The sequence below is a fragment of the Haliotis rubra genome, unplaced genomic scaffold, assembly GCF_003918875.1.
Source record: "Haliotis rubra isolate DU_JTF1 unplaced genomic scaffold, ASM391887v1 Scf1143, whole genome shotgun sequence".
Lineage (NCBI taxonomy): Eukaryota > Metazoa > Mollusca > Gastropoda > Lepetellida > Haliotidae > Haliotis > Haliotis rubra.
Genome location: NW_025765052.1, coordinates 38,720 through 61,062, shown reverse-complemented (window position 1 = coordinate 61,062; position 22,343 = coordinate 38,720). Strand labels below are relative to the sequence as shown.

Sequence of the window (22,343 nt, the reverse complement as noted above, 5' to 3'; positions counted from 1 at the left end):
CTATACGCCATGCTGTCGAGCTTGTAAGGGTTTTTCACGAGCCTCTTCCTTAGTAACGGTTTCCAATTCGACAAAACTCGTGTTAATCCCGGACTTGCAGAATTTGTTACTGAAAAGACCGAGTGGTGACGAATGACTGTCTCTAAGTTTTATTAAAAGGAGACCCATGAGGGCAACATCCTCAAAGAGTTAATACAAATGATATCACTGATAAATGTCATTTTTTTCAAAATGAAAAATGTCACGGGTTTGTTCCAGTGTGACTCCGTGACACTTTTCGAGTCACATTTCTACGTTAATTTTCAATGTTTGTTTCTGTCATGGTTATTTAATCAGTAAATTGCGATCCGTTTAGAAAAACATGTACGTAGGTTAAAAGTGAAACATTGTGCATTTAGGTAGGTTGTTTAAGTCATTTCAGTTGTTTTAGTAACTAAGTTTAAAGCAATTGCATCTAGATCTTCAAATCATTTCGGCAATGGGGATTTCATTTGCATATTAAACGCAAATGGACAGCTTATTATGAGCTCTGTAATATCTCCGTTTCCCTGCTTTGTTACGAAAAATAGGAAAAACACCAATAATATCAGTATGTAGCCGATATTCATTTCAGCAATTATATATACTCTTAAAAAAGTTGGGGAACCTGAAATTTCAATTTGTATAGGAAGTATAAGCGTTCACAAACTTTTCAAAGACAGACATCTTATGAACGCACCACCATTTCTCTTTATCACCACCACTAAACACAAAGCATGGGATGCACGTGCACTACGCAGTAGCCCAATACACGTGCATGGGGTGTCATTCTTGATTTGGACGGTTTTCAAGGAGGTCGATAAATCATTGTAGACCATTTATTTGGACACTCCTCTTGCATCACACAGTTGTTAGTGCTTGTTTCTAGCCATTTTCTTTATTTGAAAAAGATAATCGTACACATGCAAATTTTACGTCATACTTCAATCGTCTTTCAATGAGCGATTACTGTACGAACAACTATGGTCATAAGGAAGTGCAAGTGGTGATGCACTCTCAAAACATTCATTATTATCATATCAACATTGATTGACTCCGATATATCTCCCAATTTTTTCAATCGTAAAATGAAGTTCCCATACTTTTTTAAGAGTATAAGTGCAATGGTCTTAATATATATTAGCGACACTAATATATGTCTTATCTATTCCCAGATAAGACCTTCGACATCTACTTTACAAGCACCACACCACAAACAAGTCGTTATCATCTCCTCAACGCGGACTCCACGCAGAGCGTTAGACTTGGTGTCTGGTACGGCAGACCAAACCGACTTGACGTCTACGTCAACAATGCCCATGTCATGCCGAAGAACGGCGAGACGAGAAACGGTCGCTTCTACTTGAGAACCGACATGACGCCAACCCAGTATATGCCGGATCCGGCAACTGACGTCATTGGCACCAACTACATCAGCAGAGAAGAGAAGATGTTGTTCTTTGTAGTCACGGGAGCCGCGTTTGTTGAGGTCAGAACTGCCTCAGTGATCATCGTTTCCTACACGCTTCCCGCCATGACAGTCGACGACTTCTTTGGAGAGAACCTTGTGAGCAACATCGCCGCCTTCCTCAACGTCGACCCCCGGAAGGTCCGGATTGTGAACGTGGTCAACGAACAGTCCGTCGGCAGGAAGAAGAGGTCCACAACAGGCCCGACAGTCAACGTGGAGATTGGTGACGAACCTGGTGATTCATCGCCACTAGCCTATTCCGACATCCAGCAACTCGAGACCTCAATATCCAATGGCGTGGCGCTGGGGACGATGAACGTGCTTCCAAACGGCACCGTGGCTGTATCCGTTGGTCTGATCACTGCCACCCCTCCCGTCGACAGCGCTGCATGGCAAGGCGTCACTGTTGACGACCAGCCGTATGTCCTCAACAAGGCTGGAAGAATGGCTGTACACGAGACACCAGTACCTGGCAGGGAGGAGAAGGTGTTTGAAACTCCCGTCAGCCTCAGAGTATATGATGATTCGGTACGTGTTGTATGGGCTAGTTCGCACGTTGTTTTACCTCCGCTTTGAAAAGTATTTCCTTAAACAACATACAGGGTCTCCTAATTGTGTGGGGAAAGCGAAAATAGTTCTTCGACTTAACTGTTGTTTGTTTGTTTTCTTATTTGCTGTGTAACGCAGCGTTGTCTATCGTTAAGAAACACCTGAGCCTTGTCATGGTCCTAACAATCCTGTAAACTCAGCACTCTGCCATGCTGTCACTTCTAAGGTCTTTGACTGTATGTTCTTAATTCTTGTAAAGTTGGTATAAACGGTAGAAAGTACAAAAACAATACAGGTACATTTTGACTAAATAGTGTGCCCCGAAACCATGAGCGGACAAACAAAACAACAATATGATGTTCTTTCAACAGAGATCAGTGTCACGTTAAGATGTTTCCGGAGCGTTAAGTAGCTTTGTGGTTAAAGCGTTCCCCGTCACGACGAAGGGCCGGGTTCGATTCCACACATGGGCGCAATGTATGAAGCCCATTTCTGGTGTCCGTCGCCGTAGTATTGCTGAAAGCGGCGTTAACCTAAACTCAGTCACAGAACTATCTCATTTAGACAGATTATGTAATATCTGTAAATTGCCATATATAGAAGATGAATATCACTTCTTACTTATTTGTAATAAATATCAAGCATTGCGGCGACTGTATATCCCCTTTACACATTTCTGAATATCCAACAATCCAAAAATTTGATACGCTTCTGCAATCATCAAATGCAAGCATCTTAAAACATTTATCGGCATATATATATCAAGCTATGTTACTGAGACAGTCCTCATTATAACATATTTTCTCACTCTGTAATTCTCAAAGTGTAACCTGGGCCTATGGCCTATATTACTTTTCTGAAATAAACCACCATAGATACGACACATTCACTCTAAGCCGACGAGGCGTGGGAACAACAAGTACCTTTGTGACTGACGCGGCCTTCCGCTCTCCTGGCTAACGATATATTCACGAAATATCGATGTTTCTGTTTTCGTAATGTTATCATTTTTTTCCAGGCCGAGCCGCTCAGTCTGGTAGGCTCAAACAGCGAGCCCTGGCAGGTGACGGCGAATCTGACTTTGGGAGCTGGCAGTGATCCCTCTGCCGTGTTACAAGGCACGACTACAGTGACCTTCAGTAACGGCTGGGCGAATTTCACAGATCTCGCCATTTCTCGTCCTGGGTCGGATTACTCAATCACCTTCACAGTTGCCTCCCCTGCTGAGGCCGGTAACTTTACGACAACCGTGTCTTCACTGACAGTCCCGGCGAGACGTATCACTGCAGAAATGGTGTCCACGACGACTGATCCGCTAGAGGGCGAACTCATCTCGCTCACGTTGGAGTTGCGAGACCAGGACACTGGTTCAGCCTTGTCCGATATTGCATGGAGGGTGAGCAACCATTTTAGTTTCTACAGACCGACCATTTGTGGAGCACAGTGGTGTAGTGGTTAGCATGCTGGCCTCTCACGCCAAAGGCCCGGGTTCGAATCCCGGTGGAACACCAAAATTTGTGACCTGGGTCTCATACTGTGTTGTGTCCCTGGGCAAGGCACTTCGTCCACATTGCACTCAGTCCACCCAGCTGTTTAAAATGGGTACCTGAAAAGCGGATGTACGGACCTATACGGTCGCGCTTAGCGCTTTATAGCAGCTTTGAAAGTACAATTCCGTCAGGGTAATAATGTAACGCCAGAGAACAGCATCGCGTTGGATTCTAGGCGCAAAAATTAGCATTATTATTATTATTATTATTTCATTTTGGGTCCAGGAACATACTGCGCTCGGTATAATACTGGACATTGTTATTGTTACTCAGGTTTTAAGAAAAATGTGAACATACTAATCGATCGGTTCCGCACGAGAAGTCGAAAGATTAATTCCTGAAGCAAAGTAGTTGTGTATTGATGTGATAATGTTTGAATTATGTTAATATTGACGTCAAAATACTTTTACTCACATATAAAGAAACTGAAACACAAAAAGGTCTGAAACATTTTATTATTTAAAATTCATTTTTATATGTAATTTTAGGGCCACACGTGGAATGTGACGGCCTCTTTGGCAAGCGGCTCCATCCTGAACGGCACGCTGGACGGCGTCTTCAACCCCTCGACCGGTAGAGTGGACTTCACTGACCTCTCTATCCCAGAAATCGGAATCTACTACCTGTCCTTCAACGTGTGGTCAACACCGTCAGAGTACAACTTCACCGTCGAAACGTACGTGGACGTAACAACGGCGTCACTTCGGAATCTTGTCATCGAGAAGTCCAGCGCTTGTCAGTTCAAGTTTGACGTCACTTATGACACTGTTCAGTCCCCGAAGGATGCGGCGGTGTTTGCAAACACGTGGGCTATCAGGAACAAGAACAACGCAATCAGGGTGACCGGCGTCAGCGCTTCCCCTGGTACGTCAGCACATATACTCAACCTCCATATAAACGCCTTGTTTGGAATATACGCAAAATCAAATATATAAACCGGATATGAATTTGTCGGAGGTTAATACAAGCAAAACAGTTTAAAAGTATTTTGGCGCTCGCTGGAACATAACTAAAAAAGTGTGTACAGGTGTTTAGTTTCTTTTTAAACACAGTGACTTTGTTTGAAACATTACGCTTCTTGGTGTAACCGTTGAAGGTCCGGTAAAATTGACTTCAATAACCCTTTCCTCGTAAGAGGCTACTAATGGGATCGGATGGACAGGCTCGCCGACTTATTGACACATGTCATCGTATCCCAATTGCGTAGATCGATGCTCATGCATCATCGCTTTGTACCAACCGGATTACTGGTAAAAACCCACTGACAATTCGGTCATCGATAGGTTAAGTCAAAACAGGTAATTAATTTATAGTATACGTCACTTTGCTAGGGCAGGCACGATGATCAACTTAATTAGATGGCTGACATTTTACCGCTATTGAGTTTCATTTCTCCACTACAGCTTTAGTGCGTAGTATTTCAGATCCATTTTGTTTTTGTCGACAGAAAATAATTTAGATGTTAGAAAAAGCAGTTTCGTTTTTCGCCAGTTCCGTAAAGCAGTTTTGGAATGATAACAAACCCTTCCAAGAACAGATCCGAATGTAACATGTGTTTATGAACACCTGTTTCAATACCACCCAGCCCTACCCTACTCACAAACCCACAAACCCACAAACCCGTGAAGGTCCGGGTTAGAATATTGATCTTCAGTAACCCATGCTTGTCGTAAGGGGCGACTAACGGGATCGGGTGGTCAGGCTGGCTGACTTGGTTTACACATGTCATCGGTTCCCAATTGTGTAGATCGATGCTGATCATGTTGATCACTGGATTGTCTGGTCCAGACTCGATTATTTACAGACCGCCGCCATATAGCTGGAATATTGCTGAGTGCGGCGTAAAACTAAACTCACTCACTCACAAACCCACAAGTGATCATGAGTGAGTGAGTGAGTTGGGTTTTACGCCGCTTTTAGCAATATTCCAGCAATATCACGGCGGGGAACACAAGAAATGGGCTTCACATACCCATTTTGGGAATCGAACCCGGACCTTTGGCGTGATGAGCAAACGCTTTAACCACTCGGCTACCCCACCGCCCCAAAAACAACCCCACAACAAAGCTATATAATCGTATATTATTTACCTTTTCATTCCAACCACCGATCTTTTGGTTTTGTAAGGTTTTAGACAGAGTATTATATAGGCCAGTCTGTCATTCAGACCCTGAAACAAATATACCCAAGAAAGTCCGCGCAAGTCTAGAATATGTGGCAAGTCCAGATTACCACAGTTTCAGTTTCTGAAAATGAAGAAAGTCTCTGGTCTCCTTTTCATTTTATTTCATGATTATAAGTTTGGAGTTTTTTTCTGCTCACTTCAGAGACTAGATCTTAGTCCATAAATAATCTTGCACAACATATTGAATACTTCTAGTATAGTTTAACACATCATGTTGACCTTGCAGGTAGCGTCATAGTGACCTTGACCTTTGGGGGTAAGACCGTCAACGTGACGGGCATGATCTCCGACCTGTGTGCGGAGGTCGAGTCGAGGTCCACCAAATACAGCTTCGGAGGTCAGAGTATCGCCATGTCGCCGTACATGATGGTTGACGGGCAGTCGTACTATGGAAACGGGTGTGGCGCTAAGGTGAATACATGACCGGAACCACCATATATTTATTATTGAAGGCTGCATGGTGTGGTGAAGGCGTTCGCTTGTCACGCCGAAGACCCGGTTTCGATTCCTTACATGGGTACAATGTGTGAAGCCCATTTCTGGTGTCCCCTGCTGTGATATTGCTGGAATATTGTTAAATTTAAATTTCCTCACTCACTTATATCTGAGCTGTAAAGTGAGTGAGTAAGCATGGTTATACACCACCTTTAGCAATCTTCCAGCAATATCATGGCGGGCGACACCAGAGGTTGTCTTAACACGTTAAAAAATCGTCATTATAAGTATATCCCTCGTCCACCACAAAATCAAGCTTATGTGGATCGGTTGGCAACTACGGCTGATGTTTGCTCATGCAAAACATGGTCCCAGCATGCTTCTGACCCAGACTCACCCGTGAAGCTCCGGTTTAGAATTGGTCTTCAGTAACCCATGCTTGTCGTAAGCGGCGACAAACGGGATCGGTGGTCAGGCTCGCTAACTTGTTTGACACATGCATCGTATCCCAGTTGCGTAGATCGATGTTCATGCTGTTGATCACAGGATTGTCTGGCACTATTATGTACAGACCGCCGCCATATAGCTGGAATATTGCTGAGTGCGGCGTAAAACTAAACTCACTCACTCTGACCCAGACTCTATTATTTTGCTTTAATAATGATGTTTAAGGCGTAGATCCAAACACTCACTCACTATCTTTAGGAATGTTTTCCTCATTCGTCCTTCTTCATTTCGTGATTTCGATTCAAAAACCGCTTTAAACAGTATTACATCACTGATGTTCAGCTTGATGTGTGAAGAACACCCAAAGTGGTCCATGTCTCAGGGCGACCGGGATTCAAACTCAATATTGTGTGGTTTCCCAACCGGCAGCCTGTCCACCGAGGCAGGTAGGAATGCATGAAGGCATCACATTAATTCAGCGTCTTTTATATATCGCAGAAGACCTCTAACAGTCTACATCCGGGTGTTCTGGCCGCCATCATTCTCCTCAGCATCACCATCGTCATCCTCGTCGTGATATTCGTGGTGTGGAAGGTCAAGGTCGTACCGAAAACAAAGACGTCATTCCGTAAGTTGAATAATTCATGTTTTCTATTCCTGGCAGGTTGTCAGTTTCTTGAAATTATATTTCATCCTTGACATCAGTGTTTTCCCCCACACGTTGGGGATTACAGGTAGAATATTTTAACACTGCGAGAATATAGACGAGAATAATTTGATCTGGGATAGCCTAGAGGTTAAAGCGTTCGCTCGTCAAGCCGAAGACCCGAGTTAGATTCCCCACATGGCTACAATGTGTGAAGCCCATTTCTGGTGCCCCCCGCCGTGGAATATTGCTGGAATATTGCAAAAAAGCGGCGTAAAATTAAACTGACTAACTCTCAATCGCGTAGATCGATACTCATGATGTCAGTCACTGCATTGTCTGGTTCAGACTCGATTGGGGCGGTAGGGTAGCCTAGTGGTTAAAGCGTTCGCTCGTCACGCCGAAGGTCCGGGTTTGATTCCCACATGGGTACAATGTGTGAAGCCGATTTGTGGTATCCCCCGCCGTAATGTTGCTGGAATATTGCTAAAAGCGGCGTAAAACTACACTCACTTACTCACTCACTCAGAGCGCCGTCAGTTGAGTGCGGCATTTTGGAGCAAACTCATTCCCTCCTAAGAGTCTCCTTGCTATGCCAAAGATCTTGGTGGAATTCACACCGTTTCGTTGCCTGTACAACATTATTCACTGTTTCTGCTTTATTGTTTTCCAGACACCAATAACATGAAATACCTGGGTCACGTGAACACACCATGGCAGGCTGAAGATTTCCTCTTCCGTGACCCCAGCATCCTGGGCCTCAAGAGGGAGGTGACCACCCCCACCGCCCCCGCCGACACCCTCTCCACCAGCGCCCTCAGCCCCGCCAACAAGTTCGACATGTACACAGACAGCCCAGTGTCACACTCGCGGATCTCTATGCCCCTCCCAGCAGAATAAACCCTCCCCGTGCTGTACATACCGAAATGGGAACGTGGTCTTTGACACATTTTACGACATTCCAACCAACAGGATCATCTGGAATTATCTTCAAATATGGCCAGACGGACCTCAACAACCCGTTTCAATGTACAAAAAAATGGAAACGTATTCTTCTGATGTGGAAAAATTGATTCCCTAATGAACAAGGGGGCGGTAGGGTAGCCTAGTGGTTAAAGCGTTCGCTCTTTACGCCGAAGACCTGGTTCCGATTCCCCACATGGGTAGTATATGTGAAGCCCATTTCTGGTGTTCCCCGCCGTGATATTGCTTGAATATTGCTAAAAGCGGCGTAAAACTAAACTCACTCACTCAAGATACAAGCATATATTATAAGTTGTTCACTGGTCACGAGGGGGGCATGGGTTGATGTACCCTCGATGTTTGTTTATGTTCCCTGAGCCCGAACATAAACAAACATCGAGGGTACATCAACCCATCGGCCCCGAGGGACCAGTGAACAACGTATTTATCTTAACGAACACATTAATGTTAATTTTGAATTGTTTGAAGCACGGGTACAAATCCTTTTTTAGCCATCGCTAGATTTTGCTGACAAGAAAAACAGATTTGGAGTTATCTCCCTTCCATCGATTTGCATTCGCAAATCATCGGAAATTTCCGTACATCATACGTGATTCAATGTTATTCGAGATAAAGAATTACTACCACGAAGTACCAGATGAGTTGCCATTGACAGCGGGATACATTGAAATGTTACTCGCTTGTAAGCGGGTTACATTGAAAATAATAGAAGAGCGCTCAGCCAATCAGAAAGCGACATTTATGTGTGAGGTAAGATAATACCCATTACGCTATGTACATATTGTTTCCGCAGTGAAAAGTGTCTCCGTATATTAATACACAGTGTGTCATCTCACCTTTGTAAAATGTATACGCGCTCAAATAATGTCCATGAATCGGCCTATTAACCGAACTTGCACCATATATATGTAATGTATATCGACTTATATGAGTTGTTATCGACACATGCCTGTCACAGGTTATGTTGTTGTCAGTAATATGATAACCTCACCAGATTACTGGTCTGGCTAGCTATTCTCGAAACGTTCGTAGCCCGACGAACTTCTTAAGCCCATTCTTAACACATTGGCTACGATCAAAGTCAAGAATTCTTAGAGCTATGAACGTTTCGAGAATAAGGGCCCTGATTCGTTGCAAATCCACAGGCGGAAGGCTCAAGACTGTGTTCATAACATCAACCACTTGTTTTCTTGATTCGGCTGCTTTTCTGTTAGGCCTGATATACGTAAAATGTGTATTACTTTGACAACCCGTTCTAAATAACAATCACCTCACGGTTATTACTGTTTTAGCCGTAAAACAATGTCGCGTTCAGTGCTATAATTATATCTTCCATATTTTCACTAAAAGATGTGTATATACAATATCTACTGTCTACTAGGATGTAAAAATGTAGATAGCCCCTTGAGGCATGTACATATTGTAATTTAGCCTCTGTTAAAGATATTACCATATGTTTATAAGCCTTAAGTACTAGCGTATTAGAATAAGGTATTTCATCGTTATAACTTATCGATATTATGTTCGTATTAAACCTAATGAATACTAGAAATGTACGTCGTCATAAATCTCTTCCCGTTATTATATAACGCGTATTTTAATCAATTCTCACGTGACCACTTACAGTGTCGAGTAAAGTATTTATGGTCGTGTGGCAATTATTTGCAGTAGCCACTACTACTAATATCAACCCTGCCCGATTTACCTGATACATATGCCCTTCCATACCCACTCAACATAGGTGACCAGCTATATATGTTGTAGGCTTGCCTTGAATGTTGTAATTCAATGTGTCCATGTGGTTGCAACTGATCTTAAGAAAAAGAATTATGTAAATATGAATTATTTTTCTAATAATAATGACACTGAGGTTTTGCTTTGTTATATTAAATATTTTATATTATCACGTTTTTATCCTGTTTATTACTATATATACCCGAAGAGAGCCTGTGATGCATGATTCTATCGTTTACGCTCCTGTACAATGAAACCCCGTAGCCAGGGCCAGTTTGGACCGTGCTGAGATTTACTTTGGGAACATCTGTGTTCAAACTAAGGGTCATGGTGGCTTTGCTATCATACGCGGGACAAAACTCCGTGTGTTTTCTCATAAATATTATTTTTATTGACAATGAGAGCAACATTTTCTCGTGTGCTTCCACTAAGAATGACACCCCCTTGCCTCACACTGAAGATGCTTCTCTGATACCCGTCAGCCATCAAGCATTTTATGTTAAGTATACAAAATATGCTTCCCTATATTAAGGACAACTTGAACAATATTACTCGTGCTTCTCCAACCCTCTCCAAACATAATTCGCTGATGCGCCCGATTTGAATAGCTCAATTTGACTAATGATCCTTTTTGTCGGCCTGTTAGTTCGGATAGTTCGTTTTAACGGGGCTTCATTGTTCAAGAAAGTATTTACAAAAATGTGATTGTGATACTCCAACGATTTCCACTTGATTGTTTGATTGAAATAAAAACAAACTCGCACATAGATTATCATATGATTTGTTTGTACTCAATGATAGGGACACTGCCCTAAAACTAAGGGGAGATTACTCATATCCTCTCATCTTTTCATCAGGCATTGCTGGTATTTAAAACACTTATCAAATGATGATATTAACTGGGGAACTTCTTTGAGTGGCGTTTAGAAACCGGTATGATGAAGAGAGAGAGAGAGAGAGAGGGGGGGAGGAGGATATTGATAGCGATACTTCTTTTTATATCGCAATAGATGCTACGTCTCGAAATAGATACTAACACCGATAGATATATCTAGATATATATAATATCAGCTCAGATATTTCTTCTTGCCAAAACTCCTTTATATCAGCACAGGATCTTTCGCTTCCTTGATACCGGTGTTACCATCTGCACAGTAACGTCGCTTCTATTGTGTTAAATAAGCTGTCTGTCCATAAGACATTCAATTTTGTTCCTCGTAACTAGGGAACTTTACACTACCCGGATCATGAGAATATACTGATGCTTAAATTGTCTCCCGGTGTAAACACAATCCGTCCCCTTCGTTGAACCAACCAGCCACCCAAAGTTTAATTTTTACTGACTACACAAACGAGCTGTTATATGAATGAAATAATCCTGAAATCAAACTATTTCACCATGAAACATTGACTTTTCCAAATTCAAAAACGCGGTACAAATTCCCTCCAAATACCTCTTAAAGCTAGCCAGGATTGTGTTTGTCCCTGTCAGCAAACTATTCAGCTATATAATGGTGGTCAGTAAATAACCCGATATGGAGCAGATGATCCAGTGATTGTTAGCATGAGCAAATCCTACCTCGTCTGGATACGATGACACCTAATCTCATGAAAATCTCTTTATCCGGTAATACCATTGGTGCAAGGACACCAGCGCACTTTGCCAACCACATAGAAATGTGATAACATTGCTTAAGAAATGACTTAAAAATCGTAAGAGGCGACAATGTGTATCGGATGGTCAAGCTTGAACAACAACCACTTAGAGCGACATGGAGAAAAAAGGGTTCTCTCGTAAAAGATCCCATAACAATTCAATTATTGACGAGAATTCTTGAGGATTACTAAAAGGCGTACTCTCCATCCCGAGTAATTTGATTGTGTTAATACGCTTATATTATTGTCATTTTAATGGTCATGAAGAAAACTCCGCGTGAAATTTCACCCTCATTAACACCCTCTTGTTCAGATCAATTTGTGACGTCATAAACAATAGTTGTATCTATTGCATGTATCCCAGTCCAAACTGGTTTCAAGCTCCCTTTGCGCCACGTCAACGTACGCCGTATATCGCGTTATGAGAGACGGGGCCCAGCTTACTCTCAACCATTGTTACGTAAAAGGCTTCAACTGACCAAACAGCGCTGAGAATCGCTAAAATGCAAATTTGAAAATATCGTAACGTCATTGCACGTGATCATTCTACCCTTATTGGTATTATCCAAACCTTGTTCTCCAGGAAACATCCTAGGATTTAAGGTATCCTCTCAGCAAGTGAATCTTTGTGTCATTGATTTCACAGTCTTTTCTTCGTGCCCACAACCAGTTTATCCTCGGCGGGCCAAGGGACGCAACTCTTCACATCGAAATACGGGGCTTTAGACTGATCCCTGTAGCACAAGTATTGAACACAGAACCTCGGTGACTCGTTTCAGTTTGGCTCGTGCTGTTCGAGATTTGGCGCATGCGCGAGACACGTAATATTCGGTTGATTGCCATATCTTTCCACCGTGAAACCATCTTTAGGGTGGCTTTTGTCTTTGAGCTCGACTCTGATTGAGTCACGTGACTGGGATGATGGACACTCTGGGAAGTAGTTGTACGGATACAACGAGAAAGACATCACCGTACCGGAAGTAGCAACAACAGGCAGGTCCTCAGTGTGGGGGATGTGGTGTGTTCCCATGGGGATCCAGAACACCAGGTCCTGTATAGAGGAAATAAATATTGAACGTTATACAATGAGGTGAATCCCATGATTACTGAAAGTTATCCGACGAGTGACGGAATGATGGTTTAAGTCTCACTTGGTAAACATATCAGGACGAATAGTAAATAGAACCAGTATAAGAAAACCGAGAACCAGGGTGCCGTGGCACAAAGTAGCCTCAGCGCTACGCCTGTCGTAAGTCTGTGTTAAGGTATGGGAGTTACGATCACCATAGCGCTACGCCAGTCGTAAGTCTGTGTTAAGGTATGGGAGTTACGATCACCTTAGCGCTACGCCAGTCGTTAGTCTGTGTTAAGGTATGGGAGTTACGATCGCCTTAGCGCTACGCCAGTCGTAAGTCTGTGTTAAGGTATGGGAGTTACGATCACCTTAGCGCTACGCCAGTCGTAAGTCTGTGTTAAGGTATGGGAGTTACGATCATCTTAGCGCTACGCCAGTCGTAAGTCTGTGTTAAGGTATGGGAGTTACGATCACCTGTTAGCGCTACGCCAGTCGTAAGTCTGTGTTATAGGAGTTATCGGCGTTACGCCAGTCGTAAGTCTGTGTAAGATCGATCCCTCCAGCGCTACGCCAGTCGTAAGTCTGTGTTAAGGTATGGGAGTTACGATCATCTTAGCGCTACGCCAGTCGTAAGTCTGTGTTAAGGTAAGGTATGGGATCACCTTAGCGCTACGCCAGTCGTAAGTCTATATGGGAGTTACGATCGCGCTACGCCAGTCGTAAGTGTTAAGGTATGTTACGATCACCTCAGCGCTAAGTCGTAAGTCTGTGTAAGTGGAGTTACGATCATCTTAGCGCTACGCCAGTCGTAAGTCTGTGTTAAGGTATGGGAGTTACGATCACCAGCTACGCTAGCGCTACGTCGTAAGTCTGTTAAGGTATGGGAGTTACGATCACCTGAGCGCTACGCCAGTCGTAAGTCTGTGTTAAGGTATGGGAGTTACGATCACCTCAGCTCTACGCCAATCGTAAGTCTGTGTTAAGGTATGGGAGTTACGATCACCTTAGCGCTACGCCAGTCGTAAGTCTGTGTTAAGGTATGGGAGTTACGATCACCTGAGCGCTACGCCAGTCGTAAGTCTGTGTTAAGGTATGGGAGTTACGATCACCTTAGCGCTACGCCAGTCGTAAGTCTGTGTTAAGGTATGGGAGTTACGATCACCATCACGCTACGCCAGTCGTAAGTCTGTGTTAAGGTATGGGAGTTAAGATCATCTTAGCGCTACGCCAGTCGTAAGTCTGTGTTAAGGTATGGGAGTTACGATCGCCTTAGCGCAAAGATGACTTTGTACAACGGCACTTTGGGCGATATAAAACGCATCATTGGTCCAGTGGATAGGGTGTCTCTCCGGGCAGCGGAAGGTCAGTGTATCGTACACTGTCATACTAAAATATGTTCTCAATAGGGTTAAGATCTGTCCTGTATCTAGGCCAGTCTAAACCTTAAACATTTTCGTCCGGCAACCATTGTTTTGTGTATCCCGTGTGTTTTGGGTCGTTATCATGCTGGAACATCCAACTATCTTCCTACAGTGTTCGGGCCGTTGAAAGAAGGTGATCATTTAGGATGTCAACATATCGTTCTTTGTCAATTTCCATTCACACAATACACAACGGCGTCACACCACCCCATGTGAAATTTCGGACTATGTTTTGGCCGTTAGTAGCTTTCACGGTATCTGTTGTCCAAATTTCCACACAGTTTGAGAAAAGACAGACAGAACTTTCATCAGAAAGAAAACATTATCTTGATTTTCGTAAGCCCTACACCAGTTTAAACGTCTTCCTTTGTGTGCATCTTTCATCAATGGTGAGGGAATTCCGCGCCTTTTTACCCAGTTAAGTCTTTGTAATTCTTGTCTAAGGGTTTCATTACATACCTGAGGACTTCGTCTATTAATAATCACATTTCTTATATTCTCAACGCTTTTCAATTTTCCCATAATTACAATCTAGAACCAGCTTTCTTTTCTCTTCTGCTGTCAAATCTGCCCTGTCAACAAAGGAAGCCGTCTGCTACACCAGGGGAGATAACTCTTGATGTAGTAAGGTTCATTCTTGAGCGTAAAAGAGTTGCCTCCCATACTGAGCACCTTACTACATAATGTAACGCCTATTTTGAAATTCAATTAACAGTATTAGGAAACAAAGATTTTCTCAATAATTTCTGGGAAAACTGTACGTCACTAGAGCAAAGGTCTATGACAGTAAGTGATTAGTGTGCAAATGGTGAGGTTCTTTTCTTCAAAACATATTTTATCAAGAACTGAACGGTATTTGGGGAAAATTTCTGAGATTGCCCTCTCCCTAATATTTACAAATTTCAGGACGTCTTGTCATCCACAGAATGTTGAAACACTAAAGTTCAAAAGATGGGAGAAATGATGAAACGGCTACTGTATATATATAATCTATAAAGCTAAAACGGATATTGTCCATTGTTTTGGCGGTAACTGCTTCTTCATAATAACATCTTGGGTTGTTTATGATATGCTGATGAGTTTAAAACAGATGGAGTTTGAACTGTTCCGGAAATGTTTCAAAGGCCATTTGTTGACGATCAGCGGAACCTCCTTATATAGGACCAGATTAGGACCCACAACCTCCTGAGTAGTCGAACACCTAAACACTGGACCATCGACCAGCCAAATACTGTTCTGTCGACCTTTGATATCTCGAAGAAACGGTTGTCTCGAAGTAAAACCTTGGCCTCCACGTATTCCTTGGTTAGTCATCAGTTTACGGCTGTGTCGGACCTCAGATAACTCGAAGTATTTAAGAAGCTCAATTCCACTTTGACACTACGGTATCTGGCTATCCTTGAAAAAGACTGGTTCACTTGAAGATACCATGTTTACTGCCTTGTAAGGTGTATACTTCGAGCTTATTTGGGAAGAGGTAGCGCACTGTCATTAATATTACACATATACTGACGGAAACAAATTAGGGAACACCATTTCATCGCAGTGTTCCTCTATATATTCTAAGATTTTCACCTACAGTGCGATACAAGGCTCGTGAAGAAACCTGGATAACAATAAAGGAACACTTGTGCTTTCATGCGTCCCTTATTTGTTTCCCTCAGTAAATAATCAATGTTGTTTCTACGGTGAATACGCCTCAGAAACCACCTCTGTTTGGTTTTAAAATAGCAAACCTTCCGCGTTGAAACAACCCTTCCACTTAGGTTTTAAATGATCAACCATAACGTGGAGATGTGTTTTCTCAAACACCCAAAACACCAACATCAGCATGGACTCACCTCGTCTACAACATTTTCATCATCAGCAAGAAATGACGTGAAGTTGACAGTGGTGTCGAAGCTGTCGAAGACGGCGTAGCAGGAACTGGCATACCGCTCCTCCTCCTTGAACTTGGTAACCGCCATCTGGTGGCGGGCCCAGGGGATGGACGGCTCGTTCCCCGTGTTCTCCGGCAACAGCTGCTTGGACATCCCGTCCAGTTGGAGTCTGAATGAAATGTGGCAATCGACAACATTTTTGTATTAAATTTAATATTTGTTTTACGGAATAAGGTTGGATCGAGATAAACAGATGAATAAAAGTGTGTAGTAACTTGAGAGATGGAGTTTCATGCCAAGCCACACTAAACAGTACTTACAGTACTAACAGCTATTTCAAGGAGTGTTTTTGATAATAAAGGAGGAAAGCCCAGCATGGTGTAGTCTCCTGACGGTTACTACCTGGTGAAAGCCACATAGTAGTGCTGGCAAGCCTGAAATCCTTGTGAACCATATATTTAAAGGTTTCAAACATGGTCAATGGACGCAACGTATTTTGTGACACGGCCACTGATGTAATAGATGTTGTACAGAATTGTCTGGCCACTAGCAAATATATGCAGACATTTATTTGAAGGAGAAAAAACATTTAGAAAAGATAATGATTGTTAAACTGATTTATAAACATAAACGATGAGCCGCCCCCCCTCACTTTGTATAATCTAGTGAAAATGTTCCTACGTTATGGTCCTCATAAGGTAATGTTTTCTATCGATTCACGATTGCTTTGCCGTTGTTTTGCTTCCCTTGGGTATGACTGAAATCAGAGCTCGAATCCCGGTCCGCCTCAACTACGCTGCTAGGTGTATCACCACCAAACCAATAGTGAGTGAGTGAGTGAGTGAGAGGGCGAGTGAGAGTGAATATTTATCGCCACATCGGCAATATTTCAGCCATATTCGTGACGAGAACGATTATTGTATTATAGATCAATAAAATTAGAAATTAAAAGCCTGTTGACTAGGAACAGTAAAACTACCAGTGTATCACAGATATTAAAGTATAACTACCACGTTATCATAAAAAGTATATTTTAAAAGAGAAAAATACGATATAAAACATAGACGCCATAGATAGATCCATATTGGGGACTGAAGGTAGATCAGGGGTGGATAACTTTAAAATTGCTATGCGGACTTACAGTAAAATCATTGCCCTGATAAGTTTTCTACTATGGACCCGAGCTGGATTTTTAAAATAAACAACATTAGTGATGATGACACCGGTGAGTGTGATTGGTCTTCAGACAAAAAAAACACTATCGGACGTGCTTGTCTCCACCCCTAGAGGCTACCCTTGGCCCGACTGGATTGGGTGGTGAGGTTCTCTTCAGTTATGGCCATGGATACATGTCGACCGCATTGGGTGGTGAGGTTCTCTAATTGCGTGCAGATCGAAGCGTAGATCGATTCATGATGTCAGTCTAGAGCTCATTATTTACGGATCGCCATCATATAGCTGGGATATTGCTGGGTGCGGTGTGAACCACAAACAAAATAGTACCGAAGACTGATTGACTGACAGACGGCAACTGACATATTGTTGAGTGAGGTGTTAAACAATAAACAAAACGTACAACAACTACTGTGGTTACTTTTATACATAAATTAAAACAACTTAAAGGAACACTTAAACATAAATTGATAGACTGAAACTACGGTTATAACGACTGACTGACTGACTGAGTTTGGTTTTACGCCGCTTTTAGCAATATTCAAACAACATCACGGCGGGGGACACCACAAATGGGCTTCACACATTGTGCCCATGTGGGGATTCGAACCCGGGTCTTCGGCGTGACGAGCCAACGCTTTAACCACTAGGCTACCCCACCGCCCCTATAGTACCGAAGAGATATTCATGAAAAAGATAAGGTCTGGGACTGCATCACTTCGACTTCGAAGTTGACAAGCCGTGATTTATATACTGTTCAATTTATATACCTCACTCATTCACGGTTTTATCAGCAACTGTAAATATCGGCAGCTGTCAAGTCTACAAAACCATAACAGATACTTATTGATCGCCATCAAGCAAGTCAAGGTTCTTGCCATTTGTTCACAATATGCTTCCAATAATGTGGAAACAAAATGGATTCTTAATATGTTCAGAATAAACCTTCCCCTGACATAGTAGATCCTCTGATGAGTAATGTAATCGGGTAGACCTATTTGGGTCCTTTGTACCAAAACTTAACTGAAGCCATATGCAACACCCCTTGGCCCATGTCTCAGGACGGTTAACGGTTGGGTCTCTCGGATCTTACGATCTTGTTTTCAACAACTCTTCCAAAATAAGGATCTTACCTGTACGCTTTAAGTTCGTCGTATCTTGTTTGATATTCGTTGTTATGTATGACATGATACTTAGGTTTGTCGAATTGACACTTGTACGCAGCTTCAAGTTCAGTTCGCTTTAACTTCCGGTCAAACCGGATCTGGAAATAAGTGTCGCTCGGATCGCTGCTAAGGTAATTTTGGACCTCTTCCGTTGAGATGTCGAGAGTCTCGTATCTATTATCTGTACCATGGATGTCAATGTCCGCCTTGAACAGAACGACGTGATGATGAAGAGGACCTGTAATGTAATCTTGGAGTTTGAATCCATGAAGCTTTTCACTTGGCGTGTGGAAGGTTGATAAAATATACCCTGTCGACAGTACACTAACCTCGAGCGCTCCGCTCTGATGGAAAATATAATCCAACACATAGTCGTAGTTTCCCACTTTTAAAATGCTCCTTAGTGTGAGAACGCTGTCAGGCATCCCCGAATAGACGCCATAAAGAGAATACTCCATATGTCTTCTCAACGGCGTGTGTTTGTTATGCTCGAACAAGCAAAATGCATTTTTAAGAATTATAGGATCGTCATTCGTCCCCTCGCCTATATAAGTCGTGTTGAAGAAAGTGCTTGTTTCGGGACAGTCAACCGCTGGAACGAGATCATGTGAAGTGGAACCTATTAGAGCCATGCTGTCAAGAAGGTTAGCGCTGGTAGTTGCCCTGTTCTTTGAGGAGTAGAACACGCCAATTTCTTGAAGTCCGATTTCGTATGCGATGGTTTCGTTGTTAAATCTGATGTTCTGGAGTTGCGGCCCGTGTAATGTGGACATTCTGAAATCAAACTGCCACTGCATGTACTCAACACTCCGATGTTTGACAGTATACCTTTTACCGTCGGGCTCAAACATTCTTGGAGCACGCAGAGGTTCCGTGGGTACAGGAGTGCCTCTTCTGTTCATGGTTGAAAACAAGTCTTTGTCCAATTTAGGGAATGGTACATTGGTTTTAGGAGTGGAGGACATGTTGTATCGCTCAGCAAGGTCATCCAAACTGGAGTATTCCTTCCCTGCATATACCAACTTCTCTACAAAGTATTCACTTGGATCTGTAGAGTTGAGATTAGCGAGCAGCAAAAGGTCGAGACAGTGCAGGCTTCTGTAAGGAAGCTCGTGAAGAGTTATCAACCAGAATTTCCTGACCTTTTGTTTCATGAGACCACTAGACACTGGGTCGGGATAGAAACTCAGACACTCGCTTCCGCAGTTTGTAAACGTGGCTCCATAACTCTCCATCAAGATAAACCCAATTTTTCGGTCAATCTTTGGATACAGAGACACAAACAGAGAACCGAATTCCACAAACCCTATTGGTCTGAAGGCGAAAGGAACTGGATTTTTGCGAACTGGGTTAACATAGAGAGAATGTCGACTTGGTTCCGGTAAAGGACCAACAACATATTCCTCCACAACTGGGGGGTCTGCGTCACCTCGAAAGATCATAAGTAAAGCATTTCGTTCGGGCTCTGCTCCAGTCCCAGAGAGATATTCGAGAACCTCAGACTTTTTCGGTGGATGCAGGTCGGAGGCGTAGATGTAGCTGCTGTTGACTGTTGCTTGCGATGCCGCAACAATATTCAGTTCAGGAATGCTGTATATATATTTCTGAATGGCCTTTAGTTCCTTGAAAGTCAAGTCGTCATGGAGACTGGGTGTTTCTGCCTCCGATGGATCTATTTTGTTAATGCTTCCCGACCCACACTTGATATGTTCTCCTCGCTCGTGGAGGAGGTCGACTTTGACGACGAAGGACACAATGATGACGATGAGCCCCACGCACACCAGGATCAACACGCCAGCCATAAATCTCCAGCTGTTGCTTTTCCTCACTGCCATTGTCAGCACCTGGATGAAAGATCACACACAGTAAACTATGGTTATAACAAAAAGAGTATAACGAACTGACTGATACAACTAAATGTTCTGTTTGTCCCAACCACTCGCAGAATGGTTTAGTCAATTGGCGTATTACGACCTACAGTTATAACGAACCAAACTACATTGTTCCAACGAGTTCGTTATAACCGGGGCGGTGGGGTAGCCTAGTGGTCAAAGCGTTGGCTCGTCACGCCGAAGACCCGGGTTCGAATCCCCACATGGGTACACTGTGTGAAGCCCATTTCTGGTGTCCCCCGCTGTGATGTTGCTGGAATATTGCTAAAAGCGGCGTAAAACCAAACTCAGTCAGTCAGTCAGTCGTTATAACCGTAGTTTCAGTCTATCAATTTATGTTTAAGTGTTCCTTTAAGTTGTTTTAATTTATGTATAAAAGTAACCACAGTAGTTATTGTACGTTTTGTTTATTGTTTAACACCTCACTCAGCAATATGTCAGTTGCCGTCTGTATGTAATCTAGTTTGGCCCCATACATCCAATTGTGTTACGATGACATGCATCAACCCTTCAAGATGAAATATAGACCTTGAACCTCCAGGCATCAGAGTTGCGTCCCTTATATCGCCAGGATCCTCTAGTTGTGGGATTGAATCAAAGATTTGCCCTAATTATGATTCTATATTTTTCAAAACCATAACAATTATATTGCCACTGCAGTCATTCCCAGCTAGAACTGAAACGCGTGTCATTTAAGTCATTACTTAAAGAGAATATACAATAAACAGTTTGGATATTGATGTAAACAGTTTTACTTTCCAACAACCTGACAACAATTAAAGGGAAGTAAGGTTATGAAGATTCAAATATCTACTGGTCCAGCTGAAATATTTGTTGCAACGATATACAAACATAATGCTTTTTCGACCTCACTTATTCAAAAACGACAGTAATTAGTAAGTAGTAATTAGCTATATTGTGTAATTATGGAAATCTGCTTATACACTGGCATTTGGGGATACAATCATCAGCATGAGGTACCACAGTTCAACGCTGTACTTGGTGATATTTGTTCTCCAGAGTTAATGAGACGACCCCCGTCTCCACAGCTTCTTCGAAATGGAAGCTTTTCGTTATAACGCGATATACAAATACATAAAGAATCTATTCGAAAACAGCAGGGAGTACATGTAACACTGATGTGGGGGTATTGTCTCACACTGCCATTGAGGAACTTCCGCGCATTTACGACACATGGTTGATAGAACAATGTCAGGTTATTTATCATAACAATCTTGTAAACTGGTGTCATATCTACCTTCTGAGGTCCCAAACTCGTCCTTGCAGTTGGAATTACAAGCGATCCAGTTATTATACAATCCCTGCGTTCGGCAACCCCATCGCACGTACATTCACAGACCATCAGCCATGACCCCGCCACTGAACGCCACTGTACCCCTCTGTACGCCAATGTACACACGGAAGCGGTGGGTAGGTGAACGCTATGTCAGATGCACGTGTTAAGATGAGCTGGGTCCGCCATCGTTCACCAACCTAGTTCTGTGTGTAGGTAAAAATAGCAGCAGCCGCCGCAGCAGAATAACATATGTGTGAGAGAAGGAGCAGTGATTATAGCATAGTGTTGGGCCATGATGGTAGTTGATGAACCAGGGATGTGCGTTGTGAACAGCAATTTCGTCAAAAGAGTCCCTGAGGTATTCAGGGTTGACGCTGGTGTCCAGTTACTCGGAGACAGTGTGGATTGGGTGTGTTGGGTCGGTGACGAGGGTTCCAGAATGTCATCGTACCCCAGCGGGTTGAGAGGAAAACAGGAGGCGATGCGTGCCCTTTTTATACCCACGATGACACTACAGTGCAGACCAACCTACACACATTACCGGGGGAATTGGGGATTCGAAGCCAGGGAACAAGTTTGTGTATCAGTATGTGTGTGTGAGAGGGTGCGTATACGTGTATGTAAGAGTGTGTGTATATCTGTGTAAGAGTGTTAGTATGTGTGTGAGAGTGTGCATATGTGTGTGAGGGAGTGTGTGCATATCTGTGTGTAAGTGCATGTGTGTATATCTGTGTAATAGTGTTAATATGTGCGAGAGTGTGTGC

The 22,343-nt window shown here is 42.9% G+C and overlaps 2 protein-coding genes across 2 annotated transcripts in view; one reads left to right on the top strand and one right to left on the bottom strand.

The window, feature by feature from the left end:
* The window catches only part of LOC124253639 (fibrocystin-L-like), a 71,579-nt gene extending 63,378 nt beyond the window's left edge, over positions 1–8,201 (top strand). Inside the window, 6 exon segments of the mRNA XM_046687450.1 lie at positions 1,194–2,017; positions 3,057–3,434; positions 4,077–4,452; positions 6,000–6,184; positions 7,154–7,283; positions 7,975–8,201. Of these exon segments, the coding sequence (XP_046543406.1) occupies positions 1,194–2,017; positions 3,057–3,434; positions 4,077–4,452; positions 6,000–6,184; positions 7,154–7,283; positions 7,975–8,201 (2,120 nt within the window).
* A 2,583-nt stretch (positions 8,202–10,784) lies between these two features.
* On the bottom strand, positions 10,785–21,761 carry LOC124253577 (putative amine oxidase [copper-containing]). Its single transcript, XM_046687382.1, has 4 exons — positions 21,541–21,761; positions 18,358–20,234; positions 16,013–16,220; positions 10,785–12,726 (listed from the first exon to the last, which is right to left on the bottom strand). Exons 1-4 carry the CDS (start codon positions 21,643–21,645, stop codon positions 12,451–12,453), a joined length of 2,466 nt encoding a protein of 821 aa, XP_046543338.1. The 5' UTR covers positions 21,646–21,761; the 3' UTR covers positions 10,785–12,450.
* Positions 21,762–22,343: the final 582 nt, after the last annotated feature.